General features: G+C 42.2%; 2 protein-coding genes across 2 annotated transcripts; one reads left to right on the top strand and one right to left on the bottom strand.

Moving 5' to 3' along the window:
* Positions 1–2979: 2979 nt before the first annotated feature.
* Positions 2980–15492, top strand: amdhd1 (amidohydrolase domain containing 1). Its single transcript, XM_022254014.2, has 8 exons — positions 2980–3456; positions 4009–4115; positions 5772–5836; positions 7225–7502; positions 9349–9574; positions 10521–10739; positions 11348–11508; positions 12746–15492. Exons 1-8 carry the CDS (start codon positions 3266–3268, stop codon positions 12825–12827), a joined length of 1329 nt encoding a protein of 442 aa, XP_022109706.2. The 5' UTR covers positions 2980–3265; the 3' UTR covers positions 12828–15492.
* A 2146-nt stretch (positions 15493–17638) lies between these two features.
* LOC110989542 (allatostatin-A receptor-like) lies at positions 17639–19491 on the bottom strand. Its single transcript, XM_022254011.2, has one exon. It carries the CDS (start codon positions 19353–19355, stop codon positions 18345–18347), a length of 1011 nt encoding a protein of 336 aa, XP_022109703.2. The 5' UTR covers positions 19356–19491; the 3' UTR covers positions 17639–18344.
* Between the last annotated feature and the right edge of the window lie 529 nt (positions 19492–20020).

A 20020-nucleotide genomic window follows, 5' to 3' on the forward strand; every position in this document is an offset into this window, starting at 1 on the left:
TCCTGAAATAAAAGTAGGCTGAACCTGAAACTGCGGTGTACTGTAACTACTCTAAAAACTCGATAGTAAGATACTGGAATAACATAATTCAATTGATTAAAGGAATAAAAACATTACATATTGCTGGTCTCAAGCCAAGACTAAAATAAAACTGGTCTTGAGACCGGTCACAGACCTACATGACTGAAAATATTATATGAGTGGCCTCTTCCGTTATTAGTCACTTGGAGGGTACAATATAGGCCATATTTGTTACATTGTCGGTCAGTATTATATTATGTTTTAGCCGTAACATAGCGCGGGATGGGATACATTTTCGTATGAGTAAAACGTTCCCAAATAAACAATTTGAGGGGTTTTTTGATACTGGAAGTGAATACTACTACAGTCGCTTTAGTAATTTTGTATATCTTCTGCACCACGATGCATACAAAAACATTGTTTGCGTACATGCATTTGCAGTTGGTGATGCAGCAGCCGCCATTTTGATGCTTGTGCGTTCATCTTCAGCAGTAAGCAGCCCTCAGAAATGCCAAAGCTAAACTCCAAACTGCGTAACAGTTGACGGGAGTCCTATATCGAGGATATAATTATGTATTTATCTAGGTTCAGTTCTTACCTGCCTTTCTGCAGCCTTATTTTCTTGTCTGGATAGACTTAGGTGTCCTTGCCGCATTGAAATTGCGAACCACATTGCCAGCAAATCCTTCCAGCTGATGGTTGGTGCGGTCTCGCCGTCTTGTGTGCATCCCTGTGTCCTGGCTTTGAAGTACTAGTTTTCCCACAGCGCCACTTTCGTTCATGTATAAATGATGAACACCTCAACAACTTCAAGGGAATGGTACCAAATGTACCTCATTCAACACCAATGCTGGACACGACTCGATTCCGTTCGGTAAGGAGCTGTTGTTACCACGAGTTTGATGCTTACGTGGTCGACGTGGCGGTTACGGCCGTGATGGATACTCACACGAGCAGCACAGCTGAACTCGTGCGATGCGCTGGACAGCATAGTATGCAAGTTAACCCACAACTCACAACCGCAGCCATTTGCAGTCTTGTCAAACAAAACTAGGTGCTGGTTTTCTTGAATGCATAGGCCAAAAAATATCTCTTTCACCAGGTAGTTTTTCGCTGCACATGTCTGCTTTTGCTTGTATTGTTTTTGCAAGTAAATGATCAGTTCACGGTAGTAGAAGAGAACCGCCAAAATTGAGAGGGGCCTACAGTACGCGTGCAAGGCTATGTTGCTCTTCAAAGCAACTCTACCAAGAAAGGGCACGTGGTAGTGCTGTCAATCACTGTTAAGTTGCTCCCGCAAAATTGAATTCCATTCCCATTCAGAGCATTCAGGAGATCGGCGCGTTGGAAAGACTCTTCTGCTAATATTTGAAGAATTTTAGGAAACTGTTGAACCAATAGACGGTCGGCCCTCGTTTTTGCATAGTTTGTTAAAATAGCGTCGAGAACATTAGCTATCGCAGGACACATATGAACGAGATTGTGTTTCCAAGGAATAATTGGCGTAACAGTAAATGATCGTACACAAAGACGCCCCATCCAGGGGGACGAATTGGTGCATTTATATGGACTGTTAGAGGTAGCCTGTGCAGTGCTGTGTGATTGACAACGTTTCAGACAATGATTAGATTAATTTTATAAGGTGATGTCCACTACCATTTGATTTTTGTCACGAAAATCAGTCTCTGACTGGCGGGTTACATATCCTGAATGACTCAGACTGAAAACACAAGAGTGTTGTAGCTTGAGTATTGTAAAGTGAAACTAAGGGTCAAACAACGCGTACTTAAGCAGCCCTTCATTTGCCAATACATGTATCAAGTTAATTCAATATATAACAATATTTCTGACCCTCACACTATTGACGTACCCGATTGCGCAAGGCATAAATTGCACCACTGAAGGTATACGTGTTGCCTAGTATTAAGAATCAGTCACATTGCTTGTACGTAAAATGGTTATTTAACAGGGAATTGGTCATTGTTGCCTATAATTATCATGACTAACGTGGCAGCTTCTCTTCGCAATTATAAAAAAAATCGTCATTTGGGGAGTTCAGTTCCACCGCAAGATCGACCGCTCAGGATAAAGAAAAAAATGCGTCAATGGGGCGGCAAACAGATTCAGCTATCTGATGATATCGAAATACAGCTCTTAGTAAGTTCAGACTACATTTACTAATTTCAAAGAGAGATGGAATTACCTGCCAAACAAACAGTAATAGTTTTAAATCAATTCCGGTGATATTTCCATATCACTAATAAAGGTCAAGTGCAACGGAGACAAAAAAGTCACAATTTTGGACCCCTCATTTCTGGAACTACCCATTAAAAACTATTGTGGGAATTAAGCCACAGTTTTCTGATTGCCTTTCGTTTCCTTGGCTTGAGTTTCAACCGAACATCCCTTATATCTAAGCAGATGAATTTATTACAACAAATAAGTACACATTTGGAAAAGTCCTTATCTTTGAGTATACATGTATTCCTAGTATCAGTTTCGTCAAATTCTTCTTTTCACCAAAAAGAAATACTTAAATAAATGGATAAAAAGGGGAAAAAAGAGGTAGAAGGAAGAGAAAAAAGGGAGGGACCCAGCCTCATAATTGTGACAAAAGCGTTCTGCTTCAGGTTACCCAACCGTCCAAATTAAGGGCTGCGACTCTCGATTTTGTAGTTCACTCCCCGTCCTCGAAAATCTTTGATCCGCCCCTGCATGTGGAATTCACTAGCATGAGTTTTATTATGAGGAGAGAGTTTTCTGTGAAGGTTCTGGCAAGGTCCGACCATGGAGATCCAATGAGTCAGCCTAGAATTAAGTTCTGCACTCAGGCTTGCTTTGGTTCGGTGTGTTCAGTACATTACGTGCCGAAATTACCCACACTAATTTAATGTTTAGGCATCCCGCCGATGGAGGGCGTCAGGCTGGCAATCACCCTCCAAAGGACACATTAAATTGGCGACTACTGCTGACAATTCCGTCTTCGTTGTATGTGTTGTCCCGGATCCCGGCCACAGCCAGTTGATTTGGACACGGCCGGCTCGATGTACCGTCAAAGCTGTACATGTACAGTATATGTGCTGTGTGTGTACAGGTACTGTATAATTATGTACTCTACATGTATGCGCTGTCCAACGACGGTAGATCCAGAGCATTTTCGGCATTTCAGTGGTACATGTACGTGGTTGGCATCAAATTAATCTTGTTGCGCCCCGACTACATTTCATAACTGAGACTGCTCGAGATGAGTTTTAATAGTAACAGCAGGTTCAAGCTTCTTGTGAAAAATGCGAAGCAAGTTGCTGTAGTCTCCAGTGGTAACCAGCTTGTGCTGCGCCGCAAAGAGATGGGCCAGGTCGCTGTGATGCCGGAGTCATCACCGGGAATAAATGGATGCGGGGCCGCCCAGGAAGGTGTCAGCATCGTTGTTAACCTGTGAGCTTCAGTTTGTGCATTGTCATCTCACCTCTTCTCTTTTAAAATTCTGTTGGTATTATTCCAATTCTTTAGTCTGCTTTATTCTTTGTTAGGCCCTATTTGTTCTTTTTACGCGTAGCAACGGATGTTCCTTCAGTCAAAACTGAACTTCACTGGTTCATGAACAACTATTTATGCTCATGAATGTTATGGTTACAGCACTACCAACAAAATAAACACTCATGACCAGCAAGGCTCTTTCAATTGATAAGGAGGTGCTTCTGCTTGAGGGGGGCAGGCCTACCTATTACTTCATTTAAGCTGTATACATGTACATGTATACCTACAGTGTAGGAGCCCTAGGTTATTGGCTACAAGTATTGGTGTGTTTCTGAAATGTCTTAGACCACACTCGTGTGCAGAAAATGTATAATACATTTCTGTATTAATTTAAATGTAATACATGTACAATAGCATTCCTAATGTAGCCAGCATTGAACTATACATTGCTGTCACAAATTTTAGATACGTGTAAACTTGACATGTCTGTTAAACATTCTCTTTTCCCAGGAGTGGAATGATAGAAGACATAGGTTGTTCCTCAGCTTTAGATCAAAAGTACAGTCATGCAACATTTGACCATGTTCTGGATGTGAGTGGAATGTGTGTACTACCAGGTGAGAGTACAAGTGTGCAGAAATGCTATAACTACATGTACACATACATGTACATGTACATGTAGATTGGACTTGGAGACAGGACCTAGACTGCAGTGTTGTAGTCGAGTACTTTTTTCCGAGGTCCAAGTACGGCCAAGTACTTTGACTGCCGAGTACAAAGACAGGGCGAGTACTTTGCCAGCCGAGTACAAGTACTGGTTTCCGAGTACAAGCACTTGCACTTCTGAGTACAAGTACTTCTAATTCTGAGTACGAGTACAAGTAATTCTAATTCAAAAGTAGTTTTATCTTAATTTGAAGACTCTAAGACCTGCCACTGTGTGAAAGAAACACCGAATGCAGATGACATGGCTACAAGAACAAGTGATCTGGTTAGCAATATCACGGTCACTACATGTGCGTTGCAGCAGTTGACTAACGTGCACAGCGCGGCGAAGTCTATTTTCCAGACTCAATTATTCACATGCCTATGATTTTCTGTATGCTTGGTTCGTTGTTAGAATTTTCGGGTCCAGGAACCAGACTACCAATGCCCAAGTAAATTGCGTGACCATTCTGGATTACCACAATATAATTTGCGTACGTGATTGGTTAAGTACGCTCACAGACGGCAAATGGGTCGTATGCGTTAATGGTCCCACGTTCGGCCTTCTCTTTGTCAGAACCGTATTGAATATCGAGTACGAGTACTTGGACGTCCGAGTACAAGTACGAGTACTCTGAAAATGGTACTCGAGTAGTACTCGAGTACGAGTACGGAGTACAACTACTACATGTACAACTAGTACAACACTGCTTTGGTCCACGCAGTGCTTCTTGTTACTGTGAACAATTCTTAAAAAAATTAAGAGACACAGCTAAAGCTGTGTCTCTTAATTTTTATTTTCAATTTCTGTTTTACATATTTAATGAGTGTTTTGGTGTTCTGGTTATTATACGAATACAAATTTCCATATTCATGTCAAAAACTTTGATGTGCCATTCCGGGTACTGATTTATATTATGGGATAAATATTGATATTTTGTTGTCCTTAATTCTGTTTTTTTGGTGATTCAGTGTTGTTTTGCTACATGTACATGTATATTGTATGGCAATAATCCATTGAGCAACCCTTTCCCAGAAATGTTTTCAAAGTTTGTACAGAAAGCATACATTTTTTGTACATGTATTTACATTGCCTTCCATGAATGACATCATAGCAATCATAGCAACTATGCCCTTAGATATCGAGAAATCTATTTTCAAAAAGTGCACTTTTCAATACATTTAACCTCAAAAGGATGTTAGATACATGTACATGTACATGTAGTTTTCATTCTTTGAAGATGAGTTCAAGTTCACAAAAATGCAAGTACAAAATTCATCACTTGCAAACTTAGAACAATACGTGTCCCATTTGTGATCTAATGCAACCTCAATCGTTGGGGTCTTATAAACCATGTTTTGGTCTTCTCTATGAAGACAGTGACAAGTTAAGGTACCATTATGTGGAACTGTCCAAAAGTCAAAGGAATGGAGGATTGACCCAGAAAGAGGGTTATGCATAATGTACATGATGTATATGTGTAAGTGTCTAGGGAAGGGGATTAAATTGCAAGTCATATGTGCACACTGACTCACTGAGTTTTTTCTTTGGCTTCCTGATCCAACAGGCCTAGTAGATGGTCACACACATCCTGTCTGGGCAGGTGACAGAGTTCACGAGTTTGCTATGAAGGTCAGTTTCACCATAAGGCTCTGTGTGATACAGGTGGTTCTCCAGTTCTGTATCTGCTTACATGTACACTGACACTGTGGCAAGCTCACAAGAACCCACAAAAAGATGCAGTGCATGCTGTATGACAGTTCCCAACCATTTTTATAGACCAGAAGCGGTTGTGTAAGGACCACGCTTGACTCAACAAAAGAATTGTAGAAAAAACAGCATGCTCAAATGGGAGTTTCGAACTTTACAGGATACAAGATGAAATTAGATTTCCAACAAATTGTGTTTTGGTTTATTTTTCACAGAACAGATTCAACTACCAAACTATGGCTTTCGATGTATTCAAAGAACCTTCGGCATTCTTAATTTCCCAGGACGGCGCCCATGTGGCCAAAGGGGCGATTTTCCATCAGTTTTTGGCCACTGTTCGAAACAAATCTTGTCATGCACTGGATCGCTGCACCAGCCGGCCTGGCAAAATCAGTTTTCCCTCAGGAGTTGCCCGTGATTAAGCATGAGTCCAACTGTGATCAGCATTCAATCAAATTTTTCTTTTTGCACAGCCATTTAGGACATCATTGGCCTAGCATGGAATATAATTAGGGCGTGGCTATCAGAGATTGGCAAACATAATTTCATAAGCACAGGTCGATGTAGTAAGAATTTAGAATTGTTGTGCAGTGGAAATGCTGTACCAGTAGGTTGCATGTTCTTGGTTGATTTTTAGTGAATTCTCACCCTGTGCTTGTTACAACCATCACGTGATGCAGGGCCACCGTTAGTTTACTGTACATATACATGTAAATTTATACAGTACATGTGTACAGTGCATGTACATGTGCTGAGCGCCAGCGCTGGTGTGGCACACCTCGTAATCCATTTGTCGTCGTGTTTGCTTTTTTATCAAGTTTTCTTGCATGCATTCTGTGCGCTAGCAATGCCATGCCATATTAAAGCCAAACATCTGAACCAACCAGTTTGGTTCAGTTTTTGTTCGAAAGTGCCATGTTAGATGGTTTTTTTGGAGGGGTTCAGCGGATTGACTGCAGCACTACACAGATGTTCTGTTTGATGTACACAAAGCCTTTCAGCTGAAGAAAAAATGTACCCTGCGCATATATGTAGGCAGGTGCAAGAATTTCCTGCCAAATTTGAATTTAATTGGCCTGAAAGAGAAATTGGTCAGTCTGTTTTATTTTGTTCATGTCTGGCATGTCCTCTACAACATTGAAGACATCTGACAAGAAATACATGTAGGTCTCAATAATTATCTTAAAATTTTCAATCTTTATCTAACCCAGGGAAACGTAATTGAATGCCATTTTCATCCACTGCTGGAAACCCTGAAGAAGCCTGTTAAATCTCTTTTGAGGACACTAAACTTTCTTTTAATTCACCAGATTGCTGGTGCTAGCTACATGGATGTCCACAAGGCTGGGGGTGGGATCGGCTTCACCGTCGAGCACACGCGTGCTGCCTCTGAAGACGAGCTGTACAACCTCCTGCAGCCCCGTCTGGAGGGTATGCTCCAGGCGGGCACCACACTTGCTGAGTGTAAGAGTGGCTATGGCCTGGAGACGGCAACAGAGATGAAGATGCTGCGGGTCCTGGAGCGGGCAAGACGGGAGCTGCCAATCGAGATTTCCAGCACCTTCTGTGGGGCACACTCTGTGCCAATGTGAGTATTTGTTGCACTCAGTGCAAGAGTGAATAGTTGGTGCACTCTGTGCCAAAGTGAATAGTTAATCCACTCTGTGCCAGAGTGAATAGTTGATGCACTCTGTGCCAAAGTGAACAGTTGATGCATTCTGTGCCAGAGTGAATAGTTAATGCACTCTGTGCCAGAGTGAATAGTTGATGCACTCTGTGCCAAAGTGAATAGTTAATCCACTCTGTGCCAAAGTGAACAGTTGATGCATTCTGTGCCAGAGTGAATAGTTGATGCATTCTGTGCCAGAGTGAATTGTTGATACACTCTGTGCCAAAGTGAATAATTGATGCACTCTGTGCCAAAGTGAGTAGTGGATGCACTCTGTGCCAAAGTGAATAATTGATGCACTCTGTGCCTAAGTGAATAATTGATGCACTCTGTGCCAAAGTGAGTAGTGGGATGCACTCTGTGCCAAAGTGAATAATTGATGCACTCTGTGCCAAAGTGAATAATTGATGCACTCTGTGCCAAAGTGAGTAGTGGATGCACTCTGTGCTAAAGTGAGTAGTGGATGCACTCTGTGCCAAAGTGAATAATTGATGCACTCTGTGCCAAAGTGAGTAGTGGATGCACTCTGTGCCAAAGTGAATAGTCGATGCACTCTGTGCCAAAGTGAATAATTGATGCACTCTGTGCTAAAGTGAGTAGTGGATGCACTCTGTGCCAAAGTGAATTATTGATGCACTCTGTGCCAAAGTGAATGGTTGATGCACTCTGTGCCAAAGTGAATAGATGATGCACTCTGTGCCAAAGTGAATTGTTGATGCGCTCTGTGATAAAAAGTGAGCAGTTGATGCACTCTGTGCTGGAGTGAATTGTCGATGCACTCTATGCTAGAGTGAATAGTCGATGCACTCTATGCCACATTGAATAGTTGATGCAGTCAGTACCCAAGTGAATAGTTGATGCACTATGTGCCAAAATGAATAGTCGATGCACTCTATGCCAGAGTGAATAGTCGATGCACTCTATGCCACAGTGAATAGTTGATGTAGTCAGTACCCAAGTGAATAGTTGATGCACTCTGTGCCAAAATGAATAGTCGATGCACTCTATGCCAGAGTGAATAGTCGATGCACTCTATGCCACAGTGAATAGTTGATGTAGTCAGTACCCAAGTGAATAGTTGATGCACTCTGTGGCAGAATGAATAGTCCATGCACTCATACCAAAGTGAATGGTTGGTGCACTCTGTGCCAAAGGTGAATAATTCTTGCACTCTGTGCCAAAGTGTAAAGTTGATGCACTCTGCTCCAAAGTGAGTAGTTGATGTATTCTGTGCCAAAGTGAGTAGCTGATGTACTCTGTGTCAACAGCCCTGGGTACTCTTCTCATTTTAAGTCCAATTTCTGGACATCCCAGAAAGTTTTCCTTTCAGTTACTTTGAGTGAGTCAGACTGGTATTTTTACCGGCCAACTTCTGCCCAGGAAAAATTCACAGGTCACTTTTCCCGGGAATGGAAAGTACAATATGGACAGCATGAGCCGGTAAAAGCATGGAAAAGCAGATCAGTAGAGCATATATCCAGCCGCAAGCACAACGGCATGCTGCACACATGAATCGTTGTACTGAAAGCTCAGTTACTTCATACCACAAGTCCAAGTGCAGACAGTGGTCACATTTGACCACGTTTCATTTTACCATCGGCATGGTAAAACCCTTAGGGAAAAAAGTCCAGTGCGGACACAGCTGTTTTTGATCCCAAGATAAATAAACTTACAGTCTGTGCAAGGAATTCCATAACATCTGGAATTCCACTTCTCAATTTAGTTGGTGTTAGAGTTTGAAAATGACATTATTTTGTCCTAGCAGAGGGCAAACTGCCGAAGAAGCAACAGAGGATGTCATCAACAAGCAGCTACCAGAACTCCAGAACCTCATCGAAACTGGGGACATCCAGGTGGATAACATTGATGTCTTCTGCGAGAAGGGCGTGTTTGATGTGGACCAGAGCAGGCGGATCTTGCAAGCAGGGCTCCAGATGGGTCTGTCGATCAATTTCCACGGCGAAGAGCTGACCTACTTGGGTGCTGCTGAGGTGCAGTATTTGAGAATTGCATCTACATTCAGACAGGACACATACATGTACATGGAGGACTTTAGCAGACTATCCCTTGAACTATGAAGGGGTTCATCAGTTTTCTGAAGCATTTTCAGGAAATTGGCAATTCTCTCTATTTGTTTTGTATTTTTTCTTTCCCTCCTCTGTACTACATGTATATGTCCTTTTTGGATTTTTTCATCAGGTAGGGTAGGATTATGCACCCCTGTTTCTTCCTTAAGACACCCATGGAGAACACTACCAGACAAAATATCCATATTTCTGCTCTACATGTACATCCCCAGCAATATCATACCACTTGTATTCAATAAACGATGGCTCTCCATTCAATAAACGATGGCTTTCCGAATTTGCAATGTAAATATTTGATCTGATGTCGCAAAGTCACATTTGTGTTTGCTAAGTAATGCTTTCTAGCCAAGTATGAACCGGCCTAAAAACCACTGCTAACCGACAGGTCAGATCTTAATCTATTCACACACATGATGCAGTCTCATTTGAACAACCCTTGTGAAACCATTGTGCAGCAAGCTGTTTTGGCCAAGTTCACCTTGCTCATTGTGCATTCTCAGACCACTGATAAATCATACTTTTTCAACCATAAACAGCTTTAACCTAATGATTTCATCACTGACTCACCTAGAGTAATGTTGCTGCCAACATGTATTGTTGGTGACTGTTGACTCTTAAAACATGTAATACTTCAAATGTGGGAGCCAAATGTGTGATACTTTCAATTTTACGATATATTATTGAAAAGGTGATATGAAATTTAGGCAAACAATTACATTTACAAGTTCATTTCATTAGAATAGAACCCTTGTTATGAGAACCAGTGGAGTATTTTGCCAATCATCAGCAAAACTTGGCCCTTAAGAAGTTACAAGAGAAGCAAGTTTCATTGTCATCCCCCTTTTACCAGATGGGTTCTGCGTTGAAAGCAACAGCCATCAGCCACCTGGAAGAGATCAGCGATGCCGGGATCACGGCCATGGCCGAGGCCGGTAGCGTGGCCGTAGTCCTCCCGACGACTGCCTACATCCTGAAGCTGACCCCTCCTCCCGTCAGGAAGATGATCGAGAATGGGGTGGCAGTGGCTTTGGGAAGTGACTTCAATCCCAACGCATTCTGCCTGTCTATGGTATGACTCGGTTGCCTTAATATTACTAAGCTGGTTGTGTGAATTGTTGATCTATGCATGCACTTGTCAGACAGGTATTTTGGTGAGTCCTGTTGAAAGTAAGAAAACTCCCTCAATGACCAAAACAAGTTCAAGGCCAGCCAAGGTGCATTGAGCAATGTTTGTGAAAAGTATACATTTTTGGCTGACCTATCCCAGAAAAATGGGTGCTGCACCAGAACGGTTTGTTCAATTTTCACAAAATTGGTGTCAGAATGACCACTAGAAGGTTCTAAAAAGTCCTGTAGCCTCAGTGGGTGAGAAATTGGACTGTGGCGATATTGGACATAATGTTGTGGGGGCAGATTACCCCCCACACACCTCTTAAAGGATTAAATAACATTGGTTTGCAAACGATCAGTGAAACAGCCCCATTTTTTTCAAGTTTCTTTTTATCAGTTCCCCAAATTCTGCACTTGTGAAAACTAAAATATGTAAGAATACAATACATAGCATTCTTATAATTGTGTAGCTGAGAAAGAGATGTATGCATTATATTCACAGAGAAAAACTCCTGTCACTTCTATCTTCCACTGTATCACGGGTATTGATTTTGTATATCATTTCAGCCTCTAGCGATGCACCTGGCCTGTGTCAACCTGGGCATGACGATGGACGAGGCCCTGGTAGCAGCTACCATCAATGCCGCCGCCTCCCTGGGTAAATCCAGGAGCCACGGCTCACTGGAAGTGGGCAAGGTTGGGGATATGATTGTCATCGATGCGCCAAGGTGAGCTGGCAGTGAGGCTGAGTATTGCGGTGCAGGTGATCTGCCGCAGATTCCCGCGTTTGCCCAAAGCAATCCCTCTCTGTCATCCCAAGAAATCATTCAAATGTTAAATAACATGACTTCGATAACCAGCATAAGGCAAGAGCTGCAGCATTGGCGTAACTGGGTTAAAATTTCAAGGGGGACACCCAGGGATGCCCACCTTTACGTGTATCGAGGGGGGTACCAAAGGTACCCCCTCTCAATACACGTTTTACATGTTTTACTGTACTGCCACATCTCTCCTCAATCTACCCCAGAACACATTACCCCACCCCGGTTATGCCTCTGAGCTAGGGTGAACAAGCCCGTAAGTGTTGTCTTGAAGAATTTCTATTTTGATAACAGGATTGTGGGAACACGGGGCTGAGAATATTGCCACACTTACTGCAAGCTTTTATGACTTTCGACTTCATTACTATACCTCATGCATATTCATGACCAAATGCTTTTTCTCATCCATTCACCATCCCATATTAGTCACCATTTTTTGCTGTTTACCAGTCAAAGTGTAAGTGTGGATGAACTGTTCCCCTGGGAATAATTTGAATGCCAGGTGTTCATTATCGTGAAAATACTTTTCAGAAAAACAGTTGAATGCCAATCGCAAGGGAAAAAAAGCAAAATTTATGCTCTTTTTGTGCCCTAAGGAATACCAGTGACAAAGTACATATACACTTGTCTCATGATAGGAAGCAATATTAGCTTTTGCGTAATGGTACAATAAACAATCCCTGCTCAGATATTTTGGCTCGTAGCAAACCTTGCACGTTTTTGTGTGTAGAGAGAAGGGCTCAAGACTCCCAACCGTATCAGATCATCAATTTTTAATGGTACCTTATGAAGGCATTCTTAATGGAAAACCATACCATCAACTCATGTATTAAATGTATGGATATCTGTAGGAGTCACAGTGGTTGTGTCTTCCATTTATCATTTTTATTGTTGGTGCAAAACACATGCATTTAAAATTTTTGATTGTTGGTTGGTTTTAATGACTTTATCATTAGCTGAGGCAGAACTTGGACAAAAGCAGAGGGATCTAATTTAGGGTTGGGGTTGTGGTACACCCATCCAGTCTGTGAAAAGAATGGCACAAATATTTGGCAGTTTTTTGTAGGGGTTGGAAACTGAGTAAGTTTCGCCCTGCACAAAGGTTTCATTATTTTCTTTCGTCTTTACAAACTTACCTTTTCAGATGGGAGCACCTGATTTATCAGCTGGGCAACCATGAGAGAATGATCAAGCACGTCATCAAAAGGGGTGATGTCATCCAATGAAACGAAGAGATGAAATGAAAGTTAATTACCCTTTCATATTACTGCTGCTAGTTCTGCCGTCCCCACCAAAGGATTCTCTCCTTGTGTTCAGCTGTTTTTAGGTGAATGCAACAGTGCTGCAGTGTAATATGTGTATATTTTTAAATTCTGCGTGACCTGATGGAGGTAATTGAACCAATTTTGGGTCTAACAGGAGAAGTATTCCTTAATCAGATTTACTGTTTTTAAACATCGTAGGAATTTCTGATGAGGATTTAATTATCCAACATGGGTTGTCCATACTTTATTTGTAAATATATTGTTAATGCTTTGGAGGTGAGACATTATAACTCACATACAGAAGTGTTGTTGTTTTCTTCAGTCGTTTTGTTTCGTCAGCTTGAAAGATGCTGTGGTCAGAGGAAATGTTAGACTTGAATCAAGTCGGACTAAGGTTGCTCTTCCTTGGTCAGCCATCCCCAGCCGGTACGCACTACACAGTCGTAACGCTCGGCCCAGCAGCTGGCACAACCCGTATAAGGTGCCCTCATTATAGCCTTTATTGTACAACGTGTGTCATACGTCACCTGTCAGTAAGTCTGACTTGATGGATAAGCCAATCGGACCCCCTGTCAGTGATATATAGTTATTCATAATTGCATATGAACGACATGACTTGCATAACGTATACGGAATTTCCACCAATCAAAGTAGTTGGACTTCTAGACTCGTTAATTATAATGCAGGCATGAAAACGTAAAACCAAGTCCCCAATGTGATTGGCTGCTTCCACGTTTGGTAGATGAGCCCGTTCGCTGTGTGCGTACGGTTGGCAGATTTGTCAGGTCGGGATTTCTGACCTGAACTCATAGTAATAAGTGGACACAAGAGGGCGCGAAGCAAGTAACGGTGCGCAGTCTTGTTTGATATGTATCCAGAGCAGAAGAAACGAAGAGGTCACAGAGATCCCGACTGAGTTAGGTCAAGAAGAAATGGGACTTTTTTTCCCCTGTGAATACGTTACCAACACTGTTCCTTTGTCCTGTTTGCGGCCTGCTCGCAAAATTTCAAGAATTGTCCCAACTGGAATATCGGTCATCAGCAAACAAGCTGTACAAGAGAAATTCCGGCTGCAACTTTCTTTGCCTCAGCACATTGATCACATCTGTTTATTCCTCAAGTAATAACAATTACAGTACAAACTAGTGATACATAAACAGAAAACATTCCAAAGGTTCACCCAGGAAGGAGATGGCAGATTTATATTTAACTCGGGGTCGGAAACAGTAAGCACTTCCAATTTTGTTTGTCTTTGGAACATCAAGTAACACATATTATTCTGTCCATGTGCACATTTGGCCAAATTGCCTCGGCCCAGCGACAATTATGTTTCTTGTTTTTTTAGATTTTATAATTTTTTGCCCATTCTTAGCCAACATTTGTTTGGAAAAGTATTCTCCTTTGTCAGTCTTTTGTTGTAGGGAAAAGGCGAAAAAGGCCTGTGTAGGTCGAGACATGTAAACAAGTTGAACAGTTGAAATAAATCCTTCAAAAGTGTTTTCAAACGTAAGTGCAAACATGCACAAAGTGGACATTCTTTGAGTGGATTAATGATTTCCACTTTAAGTGAGTTTTAAAAACAGGTTGCATGAAACTGAGATGTTTAATCAACCGACTGCTCTAAGTCAAACTTCACCCTTTTTATCTCAAATTACACAGACCGTTTGGATTTTTCTTCCATTTACTATCAAAAGGGGTAGGCCTACAAACAATGGGATATGGGCAAGCAAAGGCTCCATTTGTGTTACACTGTTTCCCTTGTCAATGTATTCAAAACGATTTTGAAAATATCTTCCGTATATAAGTATTTCCCTTTTCATTTCAAAGACCAAACCTCTACGGTCGTACGTTTGAAAATGTTAACCCTAATTTTTTTTTAAGTTTGTGACTGCTCTTCATGTTTTTATTCAATGTAGCTTGAGCAACATGTACATGTGCACTGTTTATATGTTTACATTCACAATTGAATTGAATTCATGCTCCATACTGAGCAATGACTTCTTTCTGAAGGGATCCAACTGTATGCATTCAGTGTTGGCAGTATGTCTGTTATGGGAATGATTCATATACTAAACATTTTACCCTCCCAGGAAAATAATTTACATACCTCTGTATGCTAGTTTGTATCTCCCTGCAATGTATTATTAAAGATAAACTGAAAGTTAAAGGTTCGCAGTAACACCATGCAAGGATATCTAAAGAGTGTGTGTGGTTCCAAAAAGAACCGGAAGGTACTCCTGATACTTCATTTAAACCTTCCAAGCTCAAACTTAAATTGATTACTCTATCATGGCACGTCGTGGCAGGAACGTAAAAAGCAAGCAGGAGAGCTGGGGTCTGGGGTAAATTTTACGCTGGGACCCGATGTTTCTCCTGCCAAGACTTCCCCCCCCCCCGAAAAAAAATGAAAAGCCAAATATTGATATGAGAGGACCGTGTGATTGCCAAATAGGAGTGAATGTGTTTAAGTTTAACTCAGCCCAAGGTGGTGTGCTGCAGTCTTGCCATGTCAGGCTGTAAAATAAGTAGTATTGCAAAATAGAGCTATTAGTATTCAGCAAAAACTTGTAAAACAAAAAACTGAAATAATAAATGGCTGCGGGCTCCCATTCCATAGCATCTGAAACCAGTGGACTAAAATTTGTTTGCAATTTGTTGACCGTGTACGTGCAGCCAAGTGTTAAGGAGTCAGTATAAAACGGATTTCCAACGATTTTGTTTTAGAATTTTACTTTCATTTTCCTCAACACCCCGTCCATTTTGTTTTATAGTTGTCCAAAGAATCTCCTTATATGGACTTGGCGCGCGCGTAGGGAGCCGCGTGCACACTGACTCTGAATCAATCTGGTTCGTAAGTGACTTTGTCACAGAGGCGGACGCCCTGCGATTTGCAGGCTCTCATTGGACAATCGCTGAAGTTCCGCGTTGATCAGGCGCCGGGGCGTGATTTACGCCACCTGCAGCGGTCGATTGACAAAGTGGGGGGGGGGCAATTGTTAAACCGTCAAGCATCAGCCATTTAAAGCTCAATCCATGGAGCCCCTCCCAATTATATGTCCTGCAAAAAGTGGGGGCAGGCCCCCTCCCCAGTCGAAAAAGTGGAGGGCCACTGCCCTCCCCCTGCTTTCGCCGCCAGTGTTTATGCAGTGGGCATTATCACTTCTTAGAGGGCATTATCAAAATAATGTTAATACACAGTCAAGTTGCATGTTGTTGAATAGGGAGCCTGTCTGAGGAATTTACGAGTGTTTCTTAATGATTGATTACGTTCTATAATAAATCATAGTAGTATGTTCGGGACAAAAGTGAGCTTAGAGCATTTGAATCGTGCTGTATGTATTTGAATTGAGAAAGAATTGATGCGTCGATTCTCTTTTAAATGTACTCGGAGGCCTACATGGGTTGTTTTTTTTTGGGGGGGGTGAAGCAATAAACGGTATCCAATCGCCATTTTTTTCAAATATTCATTTGTCCGAGATTTGGAATAAGCTTCGTTAACCCGAAGGTTCCAATGTTCGATATGAGCACAGGGTTCACTGAGTTCACAGCTTCATTAACCAAAAAAGCACCCAACGTCGAAATAGTCCGAATCCACACAAAGATTCGATAGTGCAAATTAATGGCTATATTGGGGGGGGCAAGCAGGACGAGACATCTTTTTAACAGATGCCTGCCTATAGCTCAAAATCAGAGACTTTACGTTATTTCCGTAGCAAAAGTGACTGCTGGAAATCCCATTTAAATCGAAGCTTTTTACTATAGGTTTATGTGGGAGACTTAACAATCGGCTCGAGTGTGAAGCCTGAGCTATGCTAGAGTTTCGAAATGGGGCGAATGCACCATAGAGGAAGCGATATGTAAGAAAGGACTGAAGATTGGGAGTGAGACGGTAAACCAAGCAATATATCTGCTGTCGAGAGATCGTCGAGGTGGCAATTTACTGCATGTTGACTATATTGAAACATACATTTCAGCGATTGAACTAAAAAATAGTGCAATCTTGCGTGTGTTTTACAATCTTTTTCAGAAGCTGGAAAGAGCAATTAATGATTCCTCATCCGAGTCTCTTGCACCTGATCTGCCGACGGAATTAAGCATGAGAGCGACCGGATCATCAACGTTATCGGCAAAGCCGTCGGCGGAGATCGTCCACTGAGGCGACAGGAAAAGTGGAGGGAACCTCTACCACAGGGTCAAGCTCCTCCGTCCATAGAGTCATAGATAAGAAGTATTTGTGTATTGCACTTGATTGCAGTAGTCGTGTTTTTTAAGTCAAAATGGTTATATTTTGTCCCCGTTTATTTAAACTTTGTATACTGAATTTCCTTCAATGAGGAGGAGGGGATCATGTTTAGTTGCCTAAAATGTTTAGCCTTTGGCTCCCCCAACTCCTCCCCCTCCCCCTCCCTCTCTCTCTCTCTCTCTCTCTCTCTCTCTCTCTCTCTCTCTCTCTCTCTCTCTCTCTCTCTCTCTCTCTCTCTCTCTCTCTCTCTCTCTCTCTCTCTCTCTCTCGATCCCTCTCTCGATCTCTCTCTCGAGAAGAATATGGCTGTCTCTTTATAAAAATCTTCAAAGATATCTCCCACTATTTACTTCAGATTTTTCTTTGTCAGTAAAACACGTCTAGCAACAACAGTTACACTTGAACTAATTACTGAATCACAATTTACTACCTACACATATCAATTTAAATGCAAAAAAAAAATCTCTTGTGGAGATTTTGCAAGACGCATGCCACTTTCATATCGCATACAATCTATAAGGCTGCTATTTCTTCCATCAACTCAAATTTTCTCAGTGTAAGGTATTAACATGAAATGATCTTTCGATTGTAAATACAGCTGCTGAAAGTTATTTTGCAGTTATTTAATTTGATCCTTGTATTTATTAGTGGAGTAAATGTGTAATGGAATCCAAACCTGCTTTTTGGTATTCCGTTTTGCAAACAAGGCCTGTCTGCAATTTTTGTACAATTCATGAGAAACATCATACACATGCAGTTGTGTGTATTTGCTAACTCAAAGCTGGAATACAGAAAATTAATAAAGGTAAACATTTAAAAGGTCCATCACACGTTACTGCACATGTCCAGTCACCAGGTTTTTTTTCAAACAAAACCAATCATATACCGTAGGTAACACGTTGAGCAATGATCATAGAAAATGCTTGTGTCGCAGTTCATTATAATGGATGTTGCATGACTGAAGCACTTGTGACGGCCTTGTGCTGGACTCGACTTCAACAGCGGTTTTGTTCTGGCGGTTTTTGTTTTACTTTTGCATTGTTCTCAGAACAGAATTTGATATAGTCTGAATTATGGCGATTAAAACTGACAGTCTGGAGGCACAGGCAGTGAGCTCCGACATAATATCAGTTGCTCCTGTACTTTATTGAACAGCAAGTTGATAAAAAAAGTATTCCATTTTTTGTACTGATTAATCTTGCCCAGTTGGGTTGGGTTGTCTTAGTTGTGACCAGTTACACGTTCAGTTCTGTTCTTGTGGTCGGGTTATCGTTCCCATACGGAATGCTGTTTACCGAAGGCCTCCCCTGGCAGAATGCTTGTCGCACGCCGTTACGAAACTGTTGATATTTCAGTGCGTAGATGAAGGGGTTTACGCACGAATTGGTAGCGACTAGGGCCAAGGTCAGGAGGAAGTGCCAGTCGCTGAACTTCACTTTCCAGCCCAAGTTGAACATTAAGAAGAGGATCTGGTTCGGCGACCAGCAGACGAGGAAAGTGGCGAAGACGACTAGGAGTGTCTTGAAGACGTTCCGTCGAGCTCGGAGCAGGGATGCCGTGAGATTCTCTTGAGGGGCTGCGTTTGAAACGGGACGGTCTGCAGACGACACGCTGCACCCCATCGTCATCACCGGGCCAACTCGAGCGGCCTGCCGTTTTAACTCCACGCTTGTATGGATGTAAGCGAACAGCATCACGGCAGCTGGGATGATGTATTGTAGAAATACTGTCAGGATACCGATCACTGTGGACCCAGATATAGGACGGGAAACGCACTTGCCGTCCGCAGTCTTCTCCACGATCAGAATGGTATAGCTTTTGATCGCCACACCTAAGATCCAGCAGCACGCCATGGTCACTCCTACTTTCAGGCGAGGGTTGGTAGCGAACGTGATCTGGTACTTGTAAGGGTACACGATGGCGAAGTAGCGCTCCAGGGTCAACGCCAGAAGGTTGAAGGTGGAAGGCACATAGAATATGATGATCATGAAGTTGGAGATCCAAATGTGACACCAGATCCAGCCAGCGGCGTTGTCGGGTAGAGGGTCGGGCAGTGGCACGTCGGTCTGCATGAGGATGACCACGGATCCGAGGAGGTCGATCACCGCTTGGTTGAAGATGAACGCGTTGGTGCGCGTTCTCATGATTGGCACTCGGATTATCACAAGGCACACCAACCCATTGCCCAAAACGCCCAGGACGCCGATGGCGGTCTTATAAACGAACAGTGCAAGAATATTCTCCATTTCATTTGATAAAAAGGTCCGCTCAAAGTTACTCGATCTACCTTGCTGAAAGTTCTCTTCAAAATTAACTGCAGTACTGACTAATGTGGCTAAGAAGATAGGTTTGGTGCAATCAGAACACTTAAACTTTGGTCCCGTCATTCTAGAAGCACAAACGTTTCTTGATTGGCGATGACATAATCTGGCAGACAACCTGACATCAAGTCCACAGCACCCGTGCTTCGGTTTATTAGTTCAGCCAGGCTGTTCCACTGTTCTTGTTTTCATAGGGGATTTCTCATATTTTCGCGTAATTAAAGGCCTTCGCCATGTCGATTCAAGCGTGTGTGCAATCAGAACCGTGAGAGTGACTGATTGATGGATCAAACAGTTGTCTATGACAACCACCGCCTCTCCAACTCAGTAAGACTGTAGGTCTTTAAACATCTTCGACTGCTTCATACTGTCATTCTTGGCTTGTAAACATTTTGGGGCACTCGCTGCCGTTGAGATTGAAACGCCGATTAGACACGAACAGGAATCAACTTTTCCAACTCAAGCGTTTAAGAGATGACTTTAGTTTTGTATTTCTAACTGCCTTCCATGATGGGTTTCAAGTGGATCGATGTGTGTTCCAAACTTCGATTTAAATTCATCTACAAATCGCAACAAATTGACGTTTAATT

Source organism: Acanthaster planci, linkage group LG04, assembly GCF_054643075.1.
Source record: "Acanthaster planci isolate LZ-2023a linkage group LG04, COTS_SCS, whole genome shotgun sequence".
Classification (NCBI taxonomy): domain Eukaryota; kingdom Metazoa; phylum Echinodermata; class Asteroidea; order Valvatida; family Acanthasteridae; genus Acanthaster; species Acanthaster planci.